The 20,936-nt window shown below is 39.7% G+C and overlaps 1 protein-coding gene across 1 annotated transcript; it reads left to right on the top strand.

Annotated features, from left to right (window-relative positions):
- Nucleotides 1-18,062: 18,062 nt before the first annotated feature.
- pmchl (pro-melanin-concentrating hormone, like) lies at nucleotides 18,063-18,464 on the top strand. The gene has a single exon (XM_008289043.1). The coding sequence runs from the start codon at nucleotides 18,063-18,065 to the stop codon at nucleotides 18,462-18,464; it is 402 nt and encodes a 133-aa protein (XP_008287265.1).
- Nucleotides 18,465-20,936: the final 2,472 nt, after the last annotated feature.

Genomic DNA, 20,936 nt, shown 5'->3' with positions numbered 1-20,936 from the left:
TATGAACTGTCCTTCACACTGTCTGAGCGTTCACAGAAACTCTGATTTCCTTCGACAATGCTGAAGTCTGAAGCGCTTGCTTGTCTGTTTTTCAGAGTCATTTTAGGATGATGACCACTGTGGTTCTGATCAGTGGTACTATGGTTCAACACTGCTCTTTGACTGTGAAGTGATGTTACACTCACTTCTGTAGTATACTGTATACTGCACAGCTGACATTATTTTTTTGTTCATTTTACTCTTCCAGAGGGGCACTACTTAGCCCGTGAATGCATCTATATAATGTCTTCTGTGTCTCAGGGGAACCTTTCAATACCCTGATGAAATTACTTTAAAATTGCTGCCAAGGAGTACAACATTGTTGGAGAACCCTTTTAAGATCAGAGGCTCTGCTCAGAATGAGTGCTCACCTACCGACCGGTCAGCTCGCTGCAAAATCCTGCTTATGGATCATGACGTGGACAAAAATGAGGCTCATTACATACAAAGCACATTTTGACATTTTCATAGATCAGACGAACCACTTTGTATCATAATTATATCAGAGCTAGATTAAACTTTTTGCACATTTCTAAGTACAGAACAGGTGGCGTAACAATCAGACAGGGAGTAGTTTATACTAACAGACTAATGATAATTATAGATAACGACCAGGCTGATGGATGGTGATTGCTGCACTATAATGACGCTTTGATTTTGTCCCTTCTGAAAGGATTTCTGACTGTGCGGACAGCTTTTACGCTGTTATTCCGTCATCAGGACAACATGAGACTTATTATCGCCTGTCATGTGAAGTCTATAATCATGGCTTTGATGAAATTGCCTGTGATTGGCTTGTAATTAAGAAGTTGCTTCTATCACACGAACACTCTCATCACTGCACAGGAGTCCACAGAACTGATGGATAATCAGCTTTAGGAGATCCACGATTACCGATGTTGAGCTTAGTGAAAGCCAGACAGTGACCGTTCTAATGGATCCAGATGAATTTGCTTTTAGGTTTCAAATACTGGTAATGGTGTAATCATTGATGTTATCAGCTACACCTGTGAAATGTGTGTTATTAGAAAGATCTATTGATCAGAACTTTTATAAAGTCAACATCCTGCTTCCCCAGCTATTTTACTACCTATATTAAATACTTATTTGGCATATGTAACTGAAATATAATGATATCAATTCAAGGTTTGTCATTTAATTATTTTTTTTTACAGTTTATAATGTTTTATTGTTGTTCCTTTTTTTTTAAACACCATGCAACTCTGGTTTGAAAATGCTCTATTGAAATAGAGTTTGTTATATTCTTGTCATATTGAATCTTAAATACAATAAAATTCTATTAATTCTGACATAAATTAACAGTTACATGTAAAATACAGTTCAAGTAAACACAGATGAATCACCCAAATATTAAACTACTGCAACATTTTGAGCATATTTATAAAGTCAGTCCCAAACATAAAGCAGTATTTTAGACACAATTATATTTAACACATTAATGAAGTTGCATGCTTGTAGACTGACACATACATACACACACACACACACACACACACACACACACACACACTTACTTGTGTTGTTTCAGGTGTAAGAGGCACAAATCCCTCGACACAGAAATCACTCTGGGTTGTGGAGCTGTAGTCAGTTTTGGGAATCGGTGGATTCCGTTCAGCTTGAAGCTTCTCACTGTGACAGGAGAAGTTGTCAGTTAGTTAAATAATTAGGTAAACTGCTTAACTATTAATGAAGAATTTGCTGGAAAGTCCTGCACACTCATACTACATGTTTTCCCCTCTTCTCATCATCTGGGGCAGCAAAACCACACCACTATGCAGTCTGCTGTGTCTTCAAACCAATAAAAACAAAGTAAGGTGTAATATTCAGGTCACTCGAGAAAAAGGGAATAATTAAGAATAGTCATTTGGATGCTGTAATTTACAAAGTTACACAGATCACCACAGAGAAGAAACTGAGGCCAGAGGATGCTACTCAAGCAGAAGAAAACAAAAGGAGGACTTCCACCAGGAATTAAATACACTAACCTAGATAACCAAAGTAAATGCTCCAAAACCAAGTGAGCAGCACCCCTATCTGGTGCCTAAACCTTGTTCCTGAAAACTAATCTCAAATTCACAGCATTTTCCTCTATGATTTACAAAATGTACTTACACAGGGGCCATAACACTCCTAATGTAGATGTTTAAGTAAATTCTTCTGCCTCATGTTTTAAGTGAGGGTAAGCATTTTGGAATGGCATGTGAACATGCCCAGGAATAACAGATGTGCTTCTCATCCTCTAATTCTGCTGACATTCGCTGAATATAGCGTGAGACACATGGGAACAAGTGGAGGATGCAATTATGTGAACTGTTGTGTTCACAAAAATAGTCAAGGTGCAGCTTGTCTAACCCTAACAGGTGCAGGAACACCAGCAGTCAAGCACAGTCTGTTCAATCCCACACAGTCCTGCAAAGAGGTCTAATGCAAACAAGTGTGTGGGAGAACTGATGGTGCGTGGGGCGTTTAGGACTGCTCATGAGAGAAATCATATCATTTCATGACATCCAGTGACTCAGGGGTCATCATATGCAGTATATACAATGTGTCAGAACATACTGATGTGATATCCGCCATGAAAAACAAAAGTCTTGTACTAATTCATAACTCACGCCGTTGTGTTTAACGGCTAATCGGTCTAGAAAACACTGTGCTGTGCAGTAGCCTGGAGTAAATCAAGCAGTACTGGTGCAGCGTGCGCTTATAAAATCCAGGAAATTTAGCGTATATCTCAAGACCAGGAGATGTCTCCTACTGGACGAAGACATGATGGTTTGTATTCTTTATGAGCAGCTAACTTGTGCAGGATGTTAATAACCACATCTGTGGGGATAGACTTTATAAACCCCATTAGGATGACTGGCCTCCATGTAAAATAACACCATAAAATCTGATTTAAAGGGTATTACAGCTGCGATTGAACAGTAAAACAACCCCAGACGTGTAAATATTACATCACTTTCCCTACAACGTGTTCCCCTCTAGACACAGTCAGGCAATGTTCTTGGTTTCCATAAACAAACCACTTCCAGACGTAATTTATTAGGCATCAAAAGACTTGTTCATAGTTGATTTACCTTATCATCTGGGCAATATGTTTTTCCAAAAGCTCGCCTCTGATGCCTGAATCATGGAAATATAAAAGAGGAGATGAACTGAGCGTGCATAGCAAATCATCCGAAAAAAGATTCTGAGGCTAAATAAAAAGAGGTCACAGCAGTCGGCAGTGTCTGTACGAACGCTGTCATCTGGTATTCTATAAGAAACCTCCACCTGAACAAAATCCTTTCAGTTCTTTTGACATATTTGCCTGTACATGGCCTATAATGGGATGAGATTCAATAGTTTTATACTTTGGCAGGTGAAAGACAAAGACACGTACCCCGCATCCTCACCCCTGGACTCTTTGGAGCTGCATAAGCTGCTCTAAGTGTAGTCATGGCCTCCATGGTAGACTCCTGGTCTATGGTGAGGATCCCTTTGTGTCCATGTCTCTGGATGTGTGTCTTTGTCTCGTTGGTGTCAAGAGCTGCAGTGGCTCTCTGAATAAAAGGACACAGGAAAATGTTAGAATCTAAAGCAATGATTGAAGCATTACCTTCGTAAAGATGGTGATGGTGGGATTCAGTTTAGGATGAATACTCCTACTTTCAGTTTATGTAAAACATAATGTTTCTGTCTGGTTATATTGAGGCTTTATCTTTGCATCGTCTGACTCTGTGCTCTCTCCTCGGGTTAGTGATACTGAACTGATACTGAAACAATTTGTCAATTACCAAATAAGTCAAAAGAACTAAAAATTACTCTTTACAGCAACAAAACGGGACACTGCTCTGAGTCATTTTGATGGAAAAATAGGTTTTGATGGTCATCAAATACACACTGTCTTAAAAGAAATCAAATATCTAAATTTGATCAAGGATAGTTTCATTTAAACATCTTATCAGCTAGCTTGCTAATAACTAAACTACAAAGAGACAGCATGGCCATGTTTTAATTTGCCTACTTAGAAAGAATTAACACATCAACGAAAGCTCCAGCAGCAATTTGTAGCTGTTTACTACTTCTTGTAACATGCATGTAATAATTTAAACAAATATTAAATGTACTAATATTTTTAAATCACTGAATTAATATGTGAAGGCTACAAATGTCCTTCTTAAATAAATATATATATAAACACACAGAAGGGAAAAAAAACACTAAATATTTTTCAGTGGTTCTTCAATTGTGTTTTAATGGTATGGCTATTTATTTACCTTCTTTTATTTCGCTGTCTTTACATCAAAATATAAGGCATCCAATTTAGTCAGTGTCTGTTTAAAAAAAAGTGTCTTCACAACATTTTGTGGTTGAGATGGAGTTATCAGTATGGGTTTTGAATATTTTTCAAAAACTGTCCAACTTTATCAATACTCACTATACATATATTCCTAAAAAAGGCAGAAGTTTGTACACAGTTGCTGAAAAGACACTTCGGCATTACACTCAAAAATACACCTGCAACTCTTCTCTGACCGTCTAAACCAGGGGTCTCGAACTCCGGTCCTCGAGGGCAAGTTTTAGATGTTTCCCTCTTCCAACACACCTGATTCAAATGATCAGCTCATCATCAAGCTCTGCAGAAGCCGGATGAAGATCCTGATCATTTGAATCAGGTGTGTTGGAAGAAGGAAACATCTAAAACGTGCAGGATTGCGGCCCTCGAGGACCGGAGTTCGAGACCTCTGGTCTAAACACTACATGAACACTACATATAAACTTTTTATTATCTAGTGTGAGGACAAACATGAGATAGAAAAGTGGACAACAGGCAGTATGTGACCTGACCAAGATGCTACTGAAGCAACATTTTAAGTAACAGCAACTAAAAATACAGCAAATTACTGAACAACAACAACAAAAACAAAAAGGCCTTACTGTGACATTAGAGCACAGTTAACCACAGCACTCTGACATGTCAAACACAGGTGTTACTCATAAAATTAATTCTGAGTGAGTTCCAGGTGTGTCAGAGCCTGAATGCTAGCTAGCTACTTTAGCTAATTGCTACAGCTACACCTGTGGAGGCAAACTGAGAACTACCCCAACAACAAAAAAACAAACAAAAAACGGCAAAACTTTTAAATGTGGTTATCCAACATAACCCTAAATAGTTCTATCAACTTAGTAAATGTCTGTAGTTTTACTTTTCTACGCTTCCATTAGCAGTGTTGAGTGAGCGCTAACGCTAGCTAGCCCTCGGGACGCTAACTCCACTCACCTCTTCAACCCAGTTGCTCACGAGACATTGTCCAACTTTCTTGTCAACGTTGGCCGGCTGTTCGGTCATTCTAACTACAAGACAACGTACTAAACTGGACCAAAACGACCCCACGCACCGCTGAAAAACCTCAAAGTAATGACTAAAAGTAGCTTCAGTGGTTTCCACGTCCTCTCTGTGAAGTTACGGCTGTCGCTTAGCAACGGGCTTCGGTTGGCAGCAGGGTCGTCATGACAACGGGGACGCTTTTGATTTCCTCAAAGAAAGAGAAAAAAGAGCAGACAAACAAACGAGCAAATAATTGAAGCTAAGTACAAAAAAAACACAGGCATTTTTATTCAAAATTAAGATCTACAAAGAAAAAAATAAAGAAAAAAGAAACAAATAAAAGTGAAGTAAGACAAACAAACTAAATTCATAATTGAGCAAAATTAGGATCCACAAAGACAGAAAAAAGAAAGAAAGAAAGACAAACAAACAAACAAAAAAACAGAATGCAATTTTAGTAAGAAACAAAGAAAGACTGGCTTTTTATTCCAAATATAGCATAACACAGGAAAGCATAACAACAAATGACATTAAATGAGAAAGAAATAATATAATACAAAATAATATGACATAAACTTAAAAATATAACTGAAACCCCCCAAACAGCTCTTCATATGCATTCTGACACCAGTGTGTTTCCACATTCCTCTGCCTCCCTGTTGTTTTTGCATGATGGCTTGTTATTTTTCTGCTGCAGTGTGCGTTGAATTTTAATTTCCGACACGCTGAGTCTTCTTCTAATGAAACAACACGTCTTCCTCTTATATATCTCAAAGCAATGTGTTGTCACACAGCAGCAAAAGTTGATTAAATGCGTCTTCTTGCAATTATTCAGAAAGAACACAAAGCACGTACTGCATGTATGGATAAACAATGTCGGAACTGGTCGAGTGTTAAATACCCGCAGCAATTATAAAAGAGCTGAAAGGTTTCTTGAGTTTGGAGGGTGCAGGCGACTGACTCCAGTTCTCTGAGGTGAGCGCAGGAAGCAGAGATTCTGGTGTCTCCAGGAGACGTCGGTGGGTGAAAGCTTTGTCCCATGAGGTGCAATTAAAGCGAACAAAGATGACACCCCTGCCATTTGATCACCTGGTGAAATGGTTTTACATCCATCTGCTGATTGATCCATCCAATAGCCACCCATCCATCCTGCTGAATCCAGGGTTGTGGTGGCAACTAGGAGGAGCATTTCAAGTCAGACGTCCTTTTTTCCTGTATTGAACTCTTGCATTCTTCCATTACATAACGCAGAGCTGGGTTCAAAGTAAATGTAAGTGCGAGTGAAAGAAAGAAACAGCAATAAATCATCACTGGAAAAACATAGTCATTTATACACCAATTTATGTCAAATATGATCGATTTTTCTGAGCACAAATGCAGCTGTTAAACCTCAATTTTAAAGAAAAAAAAATTGCTTGATTATAACATGCAAAGCTGTTTAAAATATAAATACATTGTTTCACTTCTCTAGAAAACGTTGACAAATTCACTCAAGTGCTTTAAAGTCTATTTGTCTCTGTTTTCCCACCACCTGCAGTCAGCGGTGTCAATCTAAAGTAAAACATCACTTCACATTTTCACCAGTGCTCTTGTTATACTCTGAAGGTAAATGCAATTTGCAGCCAATTCAAGGATCATCATCACTGCAGGAGAGAAACTCAATTTGATTTTTTTTTTCTTGTACTTGCTCAGTAACCTTGTTGAATCACTTGTTCATTGAGAATCATGTACCATTTCTTCGTATCAGCGCAAACACTGCTAAATTTAACACTCGGCACTCGTTACCGTGGATATGAACAGCAGAAACAAACCACTCGGCCTGTTGCTGAGAAACAGCGAGAGGAGTTTTCTCTGTCAGACGGCCCAGAGTGTCTGGAACTTCTCAGCGTGAAGCTCAGTCGGTCAGAAAGCGAATCGATGCTTTAATGGATGCTAGACTGTCAAACTGCGCCTCGTCACGGCATGCAAACTACAGGTGTCCACGTGTTATTTACAGCGAGCTGCGATTATGTTGGTTGCAAATGCTACATTCGCCGTGGTAACAAAAGCACAATATGATTCTGACACTAACATCAGCAGAGAGACAAAGTCACTGAAAGCACAGATTTTCTTCTTAGAAAGACACACTTGAGTGTTTCTTGATTTGCTGTTGTGCATATTAGAATGGCAAAAGGTGAAACAAACAGCACAGTGTAGAAAAACGAGGGATTTATTCCACTCATACCACCCTCTCTACAAATATACATACATAGAAAAAAGAGAATCAGAGTCATAGACACTGAAACTAGCTGTGGAGACCAAAACAGTTTTTTTGTACCAGGGTGTTAACATGTTTATTGCTATTTTCTGTGTATTTTAATGTCAGTGCAACCCAGTATCCACAAAGTTCCATTCCTATACAATTAAACAGTATTTTTAATTACAGTCATGAACAAAAGTTTACATGCACCTGTAAAGACCATGTGTATCATGGCAGTCTGAAGTTTCAAAAGACTGGAATCACTGAAACAACTTTCTTTCATTACTGGTCTTCTGGAAATATGATTAAATCTGCAGGGTCAAAAATATACATACAGCAGTTCTGATATTTGGTTAAATGTATTTTGTCCAATTTCAACTCACCGTGGCACTTTTAGTAGCTGTCTACAAGCTTCTTCTCGGATCTTTGACCACTTCTCTTGACAGAATTAGTGCAGTTCAACTAAATTTGTTGGCTTTCTGACCCAGACTTGTTTCTGTCCACAGGTTCTTGATGGGGTCTACGTTAGAACTAAGTCTTAGCTCTAGTCTGATTTCAATATTTCTTTCTGACTTTTAATATATGTTAGGAGTGATTATCTTGTTGAAACACCCAACTGCATCCTACACCCAGCTTTCTGACCGACTATTTTAGGTTTTCCTGAAGAATGTGGAGGTAAATCCTCCTTCTTCATTATTCCATTTACTTTATGTCAAGCACCAGTTCCGCTGGCAGCAGAACAGCCTCAGAGCATGATACTGCCACCACCGTGCCTGACGGTATGTTTGGTGTTCTTGGGGTTAAATGCCTCATCTTCTCTCACCTTGGCCAAACAGCTCAAGTTTTGTTTTATCTGACCACAGAAAATGCAGAGTTGTAGGAGTCATTTGAAACTACAGACTGCCACGACTGTATGTTTTCCAATTGAGTGTGACTTGTCACCCTGGCAACCCCAAAAATGGCAGAGACGCTTCAAACATGTAGTCAATGAGTTGTATGTCAACCCATACCGAGTCATTTTGGTGCCTAACCTTAATCAAGTATCTTTCATAAAAGTTATGTTCCCTTCACAATGACAGTGAGAATGCAGTTTAGTTGTCTTGGAACTTAATTTTGTGGAGCTGACTGACTCACTTTTGCATCACAGATTGCATATAAAAGATGAAATAAAGACTGAAGTGCCTTAAACCTGCATTCTTTCCAATGTCCAGCAGGGGGCCACTCCTCTGGCACCAAAAAGTAGACTGATTGTATAGAAACTGATGTTGCTTCTCACTTGATCTGTTACCTCAGTAAACATTTTTCTAATGCATTTATGATCTCAGCTGCTAGTTTTGAGACTATTTGAATACATCATGATGTTAATTTTGTAAATTATGATCCCATTTAGAGTAAAATACATAATGACGTAGGGTAGAATCAAAAAGTACAGCAATTGTTTGGTAAATTAGCTTTGCAGTTTTTAATACTTGTAGTTAAAACTGGCTTATTGAAGCAAACTGAGCGTTTCTTCAGTCATCAATTGAGACTTAATACATCTCTCTTTCATTCATCATGCTTAATAGTAAATAGAAAGTGATATTGTTGTAGAAGTGATAGACAGACATATTTCTGATTCTTGTGCTGTTAAATTCCGACTGGTTCGTGGAAGTAGCTGACATCTTTTTTTTTTCTTACCAAAAGCCCATTTCAATCCAGACATAAAAACACAGTCAAAACACTAACATAGGAATCTGTGAAGTGAAATGCCTAATATGTACATATTTTCTGCAAATCTTATTGTGTTCATGAACACATGGCTTCAAGTAGGAGGCTGATTAAGAAATTTTGCTTTCAAGTCCATAAAAAACCATCAAATACCACATGAACAGTCACTCTGCAGAACTAGCTAAAGATTTATTCCCCCAGCAGAAGCCCGAGTGCATTAGGAGCTTTTCAAGAAAAGCATGTATAAAGCTAAATCTCCTGAGGCTTGGAGCAAGATTCTCCCTCCCAGCATTAACATTGTGGCTTGTGTGTGGTCACTGAGGCGAGAGCGAGCAGGATTTAGGATCAGATTCTCCAAAATCCCATCCATGTAGTTCACTGTTCCAGCCATCCTTCACAAACCATGATGCAGAGAGAAATTCTTCGCAGGGCTTTCACTCGCTCCAACACACAGAGCGCCAACGTTGCTATTTTTATATCACATTGTGATTACATGTTGACTGACCATCTCCATGGCTACCAGCATCTCTGCAGATATATTGATGAGGTATGATTGTGCAGCTCTGGTTTTCTCTTGCATTCCTCTTGCAGCTCAGACGGGCTTCCCAGTCTGGAGACGCCACTCACTGTGGTGAATTTTACACTTTGTGCTTAAGCCAAATCACCCTGAGACACGGCACCATGTCAGCTTTCATCTCGGTGCTTTCATCTTCGCCTACAGTCACATCCTGACCCCGAGACCAGCTCTCACCCTCTGACACTACGAGTATGAGCTGCGAATAGCCAACATCAGGGTTTGGCTTTTATCTTTGGGCTCCTAAAAGGTGTGTTTCATGTTGGATGATGTCGTTGTCATCTTACACAACATACTCAGTAGCATGTGTGTTATAGCAAGTAGTCAGATGTTATAGATTAACAAAATTTTAAAAATCCATATTTTTGATGTGGAATTTATTTATTTTGTTTCATTTATTTATTTACATTTTTTATATTGTTTACAAAACAAAACTTTTACATGCTGGGCATTTTTCACACTATATATATTTTTTTACACTGTAATTTTTTTTTTTACATCATATATAAATTTACATTGCTTTATTTATATTTCACTTTTTACAGACTTCATATTTTTATATTTTCTTATTTTTCAAAATTAAATTTTTTTCTGCACGATATTTTTGCAGAGTACATTTTTTGTAAATTTCTTGTAGTGTACATAAAAAAAATACAAATATATATTCACCTTTTTGCAGACTGCATATCTTTCAGTACAATAATAGTAATAATAATAAAACATAAAAAAATATATAAGGATCCAAATGTTTTTCCACTGCATAATTGTACATTACATATTTTTGTACATTTTACATATTTGATTTTTTTTGTACATTTTTAAACACTGTATATCATTTACAGTGTTTTTATTTTAGATTTACAACCTCAGAGTTCTGAGTTTCTAAAATGTTTTATTACATCTGTGAACAGATTCTGTCTAAATGTGTTATGTTCGGTAGTAGATGTGCAGTCATGACTGCGATTGTAGCTTCTGTAACAATTACCTGCAAAGAATTCAAAAACTACACACACATCTACAAGAACCATCAGAAACCTTTAGTCCAGTGGAAATCAGAACCATCAGTGTTTCTCCAACAACGACAACAAGCAGCCACAATGTGGTGCAGTTGTATCTGATCCACTGAGGCAGACACATGCAGAAATATGTTAGTTTGGGGTTTTTTTGCTCTAATTAATCTGAATTTAAAAAATTTTGTTAGATAATTTAGAGCATCCAATTAGCCTAATGTTTGTGTTTTTGTGTTGTGGGAGGAAACCGGAGCATCCTGGGGAAAACCCAGGCTAACACAGGGAGAACACAGAACTCCACACAGATGCAGGTGGAGGTGTTTCTGTGAGGATGCAGTGCTGATCACTGAATCACCGTGCTGCCCTTTGGGGGGAGGATAGGAGAGGATAGAGGGGTGAGGAGGTGGTGAAGTATAGGGGGTTGATACAGTAGTGAAAGGGATGTAACAGGAGTGAGGGTTGGGGATGGGGTGGATGGTGGGGTGAGGGTGGAGGAGGTAAAGTGGAAAAAGATGGGTAGGTGGAAGGGAAGGAGGATGGAAAAAGTTGGTTACCAGCTTGTTACCACAACCAATAAAACAACTTCTTCTGCTTTTCTTTCTCCTTCTCCTCTTTCTTCTTCTGCTCTTTCTTCTCTTCCTCTCTTTTTGTCGTTTCTTCTCTTTCTTCCTCCTTTTATCCTCCTCCTTCTGCTCTGTGCTCTTGAGGAGTCTGAAGAATTTCTTCTTGTTCTTCTTAGCGAGGAGCTCCTGCAGCTCTTCATTCTCCTTCTCCAGCATTGTCGCTACCTTCCTAATGTCAGTTTTGACACCTTTGATATCTTCTGGCAGCCAAAGGTGACCTTAGGACCCCACAGCGACCCCAAAAATGATGTGATTGACCTCAAACTTGACTATGCACTTCCTCTGGTCCTCAGTGACACATCTGTCAAGTTTAAAGTGGCTCAGATGGAAAATTGTCGAGATATGTGAAGAAAAGCACAGCCTGAGACTCGATTTCTCAGTGAGATCAGTAACAGAGTTGTTCTCTGATAAAGGCGTGGCAGTGGGTGGAGCCTCTGTTGCTAGGCAGCTTCTGGAATGTCACATGAGAGGTTGAGAGTAAAAAGTTAACATGATCCACATCTTTGTCTTCAGCATTCAATTCTTAATACATGCACTGGAACCAGCTTGTGGCTTTACGGCCTTTTACCACATCATTTTGGTTTTGTCTTGGTATTTTTTTCATCCATCTTTACCTCACACTTCCTGTCTCCAGCAGGTTCTTTCTGAAGACATTTACATGAACTTTGCTGTTTGTTTTATTCATGACCACCTGGTACTAATTCACTGGAGGTGTGGCCCCAGGTTTTGCCTCCAGCCACTTGGACTACTACCTAATGAATAGTGCAAATTTCCTGACATGGCATCTTTACCACAGATAATTACTACAGCTGGAGATGCACCGGATGCTAAGGAGAAGAACCTGCTGTTGGACGGCTGAAATTTCCATCAGAATCTATTCCACAACTGTTCACTCCATCTTCTTTACACCTACTGGATGTATTACTACAGACCAAAGGAAGTTCTGTGCCTATTGTGAAGTCTTTTGGAGGAAATATATTTTGGCTGAAAGTTGCATTTTCAATATGTCTTCAATTATTGACCAAAGCCCTTAACTACAGCTTGTTCTAAACTCATGCATGCAAATGTATTATCACAACAGACTGCATGTAAAAGATGAACACAGCCTCCAACGCTAACGAGTGAAGCTAATGCAGAAGTGCCTTAAATCTGCATTGTTTCTAACATCCAGCAGGGGGCGACTCCTCTGCCGGCAACAGGAAATCATATTGTATAGCAGTCAATGTGTAAATGATCTGACCTTTGACTTGATTTATTTCCTCAGTAAACACTTTCCTCATGAATTTATGGTTTCAATTGTTAGTTTCAAATCTCCTTCAATGCAGCACGATGTTCGTTTTGTAAATTATGATCCCGTTTAGAGGGAAATAGATTATATGGCATAGTCACCAAGTAGCAAATGGTGCACTTGCTGATAAGTCTCCAAAGATGAATTTTAGTCATGTGTAATCTAAATTTTCATCTTCTTGAGGTCTTTTTAGCTGCTGAACCACCAGCAACAACACTTGTTCAATGTCCTGCTCAAAGTTGATATTTTTCCTAATGTTTTGCAAGACAGGAGGCAAAATTTTCTACAATGGTGGCACTTTAAGGAAACAGGTAAGGTTGGAAGAAGAGAATGAGAAATCTATGTAGCTCTCAGATGAATGTGGAGGAGGGAATATTCAAGCAAAGTTCAGAGGTATAAGTTCTATAAATAGCTACTGAGCAACTTTCTACCTCTCGGTGCAAAAGCAGAAATGTGGGCAGATGTTCGTGCATCATGCTGCAAGGTGGCTCGGTGGTTAGCATGGTCGCCTCACAGCAAGAAGGTCAATGGCTCATGTCCCGGTGAGGACACCCGGGATCTTTCTGTGTGGAGTCTCCATGTTCTCCCCGTGCAGCGTGGGTTCTCTGCGGGTTCTTCCTCCCACACAGTCTAAATTGTCTGTAGGTGTGAATGTGAGTGTGCTTGGTTGTCTGTCTCTAAGTGTAGCCCTGTTATAGACTGGTTACCTGTCCAGGTGTTCCCTGCCTTCGCCCTAAGTCAGATGGGTTAGACTGCTGCCCCTCGTGACCATAGTGAGGATTAAGTGGTGTATAGATAATGGATGGATGAATGTTTGTGCAACCAGGAAACTGAATTTCAGTGTAGAGTTGAATATTCAGGTAGCATCAGAATTCAGTTTTAACCTATTACATTCAGCTTCAAGTTTATTGGAATTCAGCTTTGATTTAATAAATTAAATTTCACATCATGTGCTTCAAATTCAATTTCTTTATTTCAGTTATTCCGGTTGAGCAGTGCAAATTCACATACTTAACCGTTCAATCTCAGTTTCTGGTGGCACAAACTCTCCTTTGAGAACAGCAGATCTTGGACAGAACTTGTTGCCCCGTTAAGGAAGTCCTGTGTGCATGTTTGTGGTACAGAAACCCTTAACCTGTCTGCGAGCGAACGAAAACTGAGATTTCAATCGGTCGGACCTCAGAAGCGGCTGGCACCGACGCGCCGTGTTGGAATTTCAGCAGCGTAATTCAATTTGTGCCTGTTAATACATTCAGCGCTGTCGGATCCGTGTCCTGTATTTACCTAGCTGGAATAACACTCGGTGCTGCGTCGTGTGGCCCGCCGCTCGGTACCGTAATAAAGAGAAGCGCCGCTGTGTGCCGAAGGGGCTGCTGATCCTCTAATGCTGCCTTCAAGCCTCCTCAGCCAAGGCCTTGTGTTTTGGCTGGCGCCCATTGGTGTAGTCAGCTGGTCAGCACATCTCTTGCTTTTTAGAAGTCTCCCTTCTTCTTCTTCTTCTTCTTTTCGGCGAGGTGTAGCGCCGTGTGCGGAACACAAACACCTTCAGCAGACGGCTTCACACCCGAGGGCAAACATGGAAAATGTTCCCTGCCTCTGCTTTTACAGGAATGTGAGGAAAGTTACTGGCTTATTTTACTAACACACATGGAACAAAGTGTAAAAGACCATTCTGCGGTTCGAGTGCATTTCATCCGGCCTTTTTTAAAACAGGTATCCAAAGCAGGATTCATGAGTAGAAAGAACAACCGACCTACTCATCTTCTTGTAGTTGCAAATTCATGATCTCTCCTTGCTTAGTTTACACAGCCATTAGCAAATGTTTTTCCTCTTCTACTTTTATTTGTTTTTCAGCTGTGGTATGGGGGTTTTTTTTATTAGCATCATTGTGCATAAATTCCACACTAACCTTTCAGAACATTGTAATTCAGGTGTACTCTATAGAAACTTCCCACCATCTCCTGGTTCTGTTTAAAGGAGTTTAGAAAATCTAGCCTCTGAAAAAGAGATTTTACCAAATCGAATGCCTTCTCACGCAGAGAATTGGATCACATGGGGGACTTTTGGCCCTGCCTTCGCCATAAGTCAGCTGGGATAGGCTCCAGCCCCCCATAGCCCTAGTGAGGATTCAGCGGTGTATAGATAATGGATAGATGGATGGATGGATGGATGGATGGATGGATGGATGGATGGATGGAGGACTTATGCAAGGTTCAAGTTCCAGGTAAAGCTGCAAATTAACTTTTAGTTTTGCCATCTGAGCACATTTTTGTTCAAATACTGGGCAGTTTGTTTGTACCGTTTTTAAATTTCTGCTTACTGTAGTTTTAATTATTGCTGGGGGGGGAAAAGTGGCTCTGTTGATCTTCATGCTTGATCTTTATGATTTTCTCTGAGCGTTTTGGGCGGATAGTTGCCTCAACGTAACCACAACTTTAGAGTAAGTTATTTGCAAATCCAATCAAATTTATTTACATAACATATTTAAACAACTGGAGCTGAGCAGTATCCTGTGCATATTATCAGACAGGCAGCAATATAATTATGTGCAAAATAACATACTATCTTTACTTATTTTGTTCTACCTTTTGTTAGGCTTTTTGTAAATTTTTTAAAGCTGAGTTAGGTAGTTTTTTTGGGGGGCATCATTCTGCAAAAAATCCACACCAGTTACATGGAGGACTTACGCAAGGGTTTAAATTGCAGGTAAAGCTGAAAATAAACATTGCCTTATAATTCTGCCATCTTTGCCGATTTCTTGCTTATGTGGTGGAAGTTGTGTTGAATTTTGATTGTTTTTTTTGTGTTTTTTTTTTTTTTATTTCTCCAATTTTAATTGTTGCAAAAAAAGTTGATCTCCATGCCTTCTGTGAGCCTCTTGGAAATTTCTCTTCCCACTGTATTCCCACTGATAGTGGCCTAAACATTACCAAATTGTATTTTTTCGTCAAATCAAATTTCTTTATATAACATGTTTAAAACAGTCAGAGTTGACCAAAGTGTTGTACACGTCACAACATCACAGAGGCTGCAACGAAATTATGTGTAAAACATCAAGACAAGACGAAACTAGTCAAGTCAAACTTTAACACTAAATAAAATACTGAAACAGGCAGAACAGGACATCAACTAGAAAGATCAGCTTCTAGAAAATAAATATAACATAAATGGAGAGTTCATTTTCAAGAACAGATTTTCAGAAAACATATTTTTTTGTTGTTTGCTTGAGATAATATCAATCAAACTGAAGTTGAGTGGATTTGACTCGGTAGAAATGACAAAAATAGAGAGAACTAAAGTTTGATTGATATTGTCTCAGGTAGATGATGGAAAAATTGGTTTTCTGAAGGTTTGTGAAGATGGAGTTATGTGTTTTTGTAAATTAATTCTTCAAATATAAATTGTTAATACCATTTAGAGCAGCCAAAAGCTACTGAAAACATGTACGTCTGTCTTGGTTGCAATCTGTCCATGACCTGAACCAAGTAGTTTTAGATTGAACATCTCCTGGTGCATCTTTATCTTGCTGATCACCAAAACTCCATGTTCCCTTGTTTAATGCATTAAGACACAGTCCTTTTTTATTCGTTTGCATGTTTGTGTTCATTTTATTTTTGGGTTGGCGCATTATGAAAAGGACTTGTTGAACAGCTGGCGTCAGAGATGAATCAATTAGATATTTTCTAATGTAACTATAGTAACCACAACTAGAGACAAAAAGAACATTTTCTTCCCGTGATAAATGGACAAATTGTGTGCAGGTTATAAGACAGGAGACTAGATGAGAAATCATTCTGAATATGATCTTTTTCATTAGTCCTGTTACTGGCAGGCGACTGGCGTGGATTTGAGGTGTTAGCAGAAAAATGTTATCTTTAGGGATAACACAGCCATTACTTTCTTCATTCCTAAAACACCCCTATTTCACAGAGTCCATGTGGTTTTCATCCAAAAACAGCGACAGGCTCTTTTGCACCATTAACACCCGCTGCATAGGAAGAGCTCCACCCGGCCCGTCAATGAAACGTACCAATATCTGACATCTAGGAATGAAAGATAAGATTTAAACAAACCTGTCTGTCTCCAGAAAACCTCACAAGGCTGCTCAGAGGGTAATAAAAACAGGATAATCCTCAAACACCAGACTGTTTAGAAACTGCAGACTTGTTTTTTTTAAAATCGGAAACAGTCCCCAAAACCTCTACCTACAGTAAAATAACCTTTGTTTAATGATGCCAAATTACATGTCTAGCCACCAAGGCTTTGCAAATCATGTCAGTATACTCTCAAATCCATTCTCTGTTAAATTATAGCGTTGGATACTGTCAAGTTTAATGAGCTTGTCGTGTGCATAAGGTTGTTAGTACAGCATGTGCTAAAAGATCTCAGTTTGAGGAGGATTTCTGGAAATTATTCCAATCACAAACAAGAAACTTTGCAAATTTGTCAGCATGTTTGATCCCACTCGAATGTCACCTGCATAAATTACATGAACTCATTTCGTATGGATTTTATGCAGATGCAGGTGTGCCGCCCTCCCAGAGCACCCATCTGGCAGCCATAATTAGGCAGTGCTGTAATTACATTGAGGTCCAGCAAGAGATCAAACCCCCTTCTTCCTCTGGGGCCTCGAGACCAGATTCTCCCCAACGAGAAACATTTTCCAACTTTTTCTTCTTTGACACGTCAACGTAGAGCCGCTGCCACGAAGACACAAACACTCGAAGTAGGATTTGTTTGGTTCTTTTCTCTATTCTTGAACTAATCCAAGGTTAAATCCCTGATTGAACATCGTTGCAACAATGCCACGAGAAAACGACTTTTATCAGAGAGTGTCTGTCGCCACAAGAGATTCACGGGTGGGTAATCCTTCCTCGTTGTTTTAAAGGGCAGTAACTGGGGATTAATGTTTTTCCTGGGTGTTGCTCATTCAAAAAATTCCAACTGTTTCATCGTCGAGTGTCCAATATGAGGCACCACAATGGAGATTTTAATTAACTTTCCCAGAAAACAACACACTTGAACTCTGCAAGAGTTCTATCCAACTGGTTTTTAATGCTTTTGACTAACTTCCTGAACGCAACAGGAGAAGATATGATGACAAACTGTCCGACGTGGCCAAATCCAGTGTGTCCGTAATGGTATAAAAGCTCACGATGCGATGTAAGAGTCAGAAGAGAGACGCAAGACTTCGAGAAAGAAATTCAACCGTCCAAGCCAGCGCCGAACACCTCCTGGAAGACCTTCACCATGAGACAGTCGCTCATATCCGTCATCTTTGCCACTGCGCTCTTATTCGAGAGTTATGGCCTGTCAGCGGCGTTACCGATGGGCAAGACTGAAGACGGCTCCTTGGAGCAGGAGGCTTTGCTGCTGAGCGACGAAGCGACAGAAAACGGCCTCGGCGACGCAGATCTGGTGACCAAAGCCAGAGGACCGAGAGTGATCGTCATCGCCGCCGATCCCAGCCTGCTGAGGGACCTCCGGGTGCTGCACAGCGGACTTTCCCTCTACAAACGGAGAGCTGACGCCGACAACGGCCAGGTCACCGAGCACCGAGACATCGGACAGGACCTGAACATCCCCATCCTGAGGAGGGACACCATGAGGTGCATGGTGGGACGAGTGTACCGGCCCTGCTGGGAGGTCTAGGACAGTTTGTCTTCAAGGCGTCCGGACAGAGGACAACCGCCGCATCCATTACTGTTGTAACATAATCCATAAACCTGTGTATCTATACTTAAATTGCTGCAGATCAGAGAATAAAAATCTGTGAATTCTGCCTTACGTCTTTTGTATATTTGGTAATTGTTTTCAACAAAGGCTGCTGAAGGTTGTCAGATTCATTCACAAGCAGTGGCATAGAAGTAGTTTAGTCAGTGAGCTGTAGAGGTGCTGGAAGGTTTATTATTAGACAGAACCAGTCTGGCTGTATTCTTCTGTCACCAGTGTTTCATCTCCAAGCTTCCAAAAATCTTTAACCTTCAAATCTAGACTCTAAGAGTGTAAGAGAGGTTGCTACCCTCGTCTCTTTCCTCTTCCTCACCCTAACCAGTCGAGGCAGATGGTCGCCCTTCCTGAACCTGGTTCTGCCAACTGTTTCTTCATGTTAAAGTAAGTTTTTTTTTATCCCCCCCCTTGTTTTGTTTTTTTAAACCTTTCATGCTCAAAGGCAGTCGTTCAGTTTTGTTGGGTCTTGACCTTATTATGTATAGTGCCTGGGGATGCTGTAAATTGGCGCCATATACACGAAAAGGTTTGTAAAGCATACGGTTGCTTCCTGCAGTAGATCTAGTAGCTGCAGTAAGCGTTGCTGTAGACTTTGCAGGTCTTATTCAACAAAAACATCTGTTATAGAAGGAGGCACTCTGATAACCCCTATGACTTCCATAGTTGCGGCTCCCTTTCTTCTAAAATTGCATGCAGATCTGGATGAAAGACCTTGTTGCATCAGATCCTCAATACTCGTAAATGACCGCCGTGCTTCGTGTGCTGTTGGCCTCCGGCCCGCAGGACAAAGGAGAGCTCTTGGGAAAGCGTTTAGAAATCGTACAGACACTCATCGTCCTCAAGAGGCTTGGTTTAATAAAGCCAGAGCCCTCAGTTTATGTGATTTCCTCAGATGTTTCCTGTAGATCTGCACTCGTCCAAGCACAGACAGGATTGATTGGAAAATGACCTTTCAGTCAATCAGGGTTGAAGATGATAGATATTAAATTATAGATAATAAGTCTCATTATAGCTGCTGTTGATCATGTTTTGCAAAATGCTAATAGAGAAGATGCACATATTCAGTCACAGAGTTTTAGAAATGGAGGTTTAAGAAGGGGACTTTGATGTCGTGTGTTTAACTCTACCAAAGTTGTGAAATGTTTTGGTTTTACTATTTAGGACATCTACAAAAAGATGCCTCCTGATTTTCTCACCTGTCTGTTGTTATTGAGAGACATACAACTGAAAGATAAATCAAAATGACTCAACCCCACTACGTATTTAAGGGTTTATATGTTAAAGATTTCTCCAAAATGCAGGAAGTGTTCCCACAAAACTGGCTAACATTGTTCATCAGTACAAATAATTTGTTCAAGAATATTTACCATGTCATATATTTGATCTCTCGTCAGTGATGTTTTAATGTTGTTCTCAGGCTCACAGATGGTTCTCAAGCCAACATTCAAAAAATGTTTCCTGGACGATATCGAGGCCTCAGACGACAGAAAGTTTTCTATAAAATGTTCATTCAAAGTTGTAAATGAACATAGGTGGAATGCTTTGCCTGCAAAGAGTGTTTTGGGGAAGTTGTTGAAACATGGAACATCTCAGAACGTCAACAAAGGAAGGCAACCTCAATGCAACATTTGGAAAACACTTTAAGAATGTTGGTCTACCAGTGTTATCACCAAACATTTTCCAAATGCCTCTAGAACCTAGCAAAACTTTTCCAAGATGTTTTTAAAAAAAAATTGTAGCTGATAATCTAGAAAGTTTTTTGAGGGATTTTATCGGACTGATAAAGAAAATGTGTCAGTATTGTGTGATGTGCAATATTTTATTTGTCAGGTGCAATATTTTTAATTATGCTCAGTGGTTAGCATCGTTGCCTCGCAGCTAGAAGGTCGCCGGTTCACGTGAGGACATCTTTCTGCATGGAGTTTGCATGTTGTGCGTGGGTTCTCTCTGAGTTCTCCAGCTTCCTCCCACACAGTCCAAAAACATGCTGAGGTTAATTGGTGATTCTAAATTGTCCGTAGGTGTGAATGTGAGTGTGCTTGGTTGTCTGTCTCTAAGTGTAGCCCTGTGATAGACTGGTGACCTGTCCAGGGTGTCCCCTGTCTTCACTCTGAGTCAGCTGGGATAGACTCCAGCCCCCCATGACCCTAGTGAGGATTAAGCGGAGTATAGATAATTGATGGATGGAATATTTTGGATTAATTTAATATTTAAATTCAATGTGAAATATTACATTATAATGTGTAACGTTGCTGTTACTTTACTGCGACAGAATTATTGGCAGCACTATGTCTCACTTTTCCATTCCAGACCCATTTTATTATTAATCATGTATCATATTAAATTATTGCTTTTCTACGAGGCACTGCATTTTTTAATGTTATGCAATTTTGT

This window comes from Stegastes partitus, unplaced genomic scaffold, assembly GCF_000690725.1.
Source record: "Stegastes partitus isolate 25-593 unplaced genomic scaffold, Stegastes_partitus-1.0.2 Scaffold590, whole genome shotgun sequence".
Taxonomy (NCBI): Eukaryota; Metazoa; Chordata; class Actinopteri; family Pomacentridae; genus Stegastes; species Stegastes partitus.
This window is presented reverse-complemented; position numbering and strand designations above follow the sequence as displayed.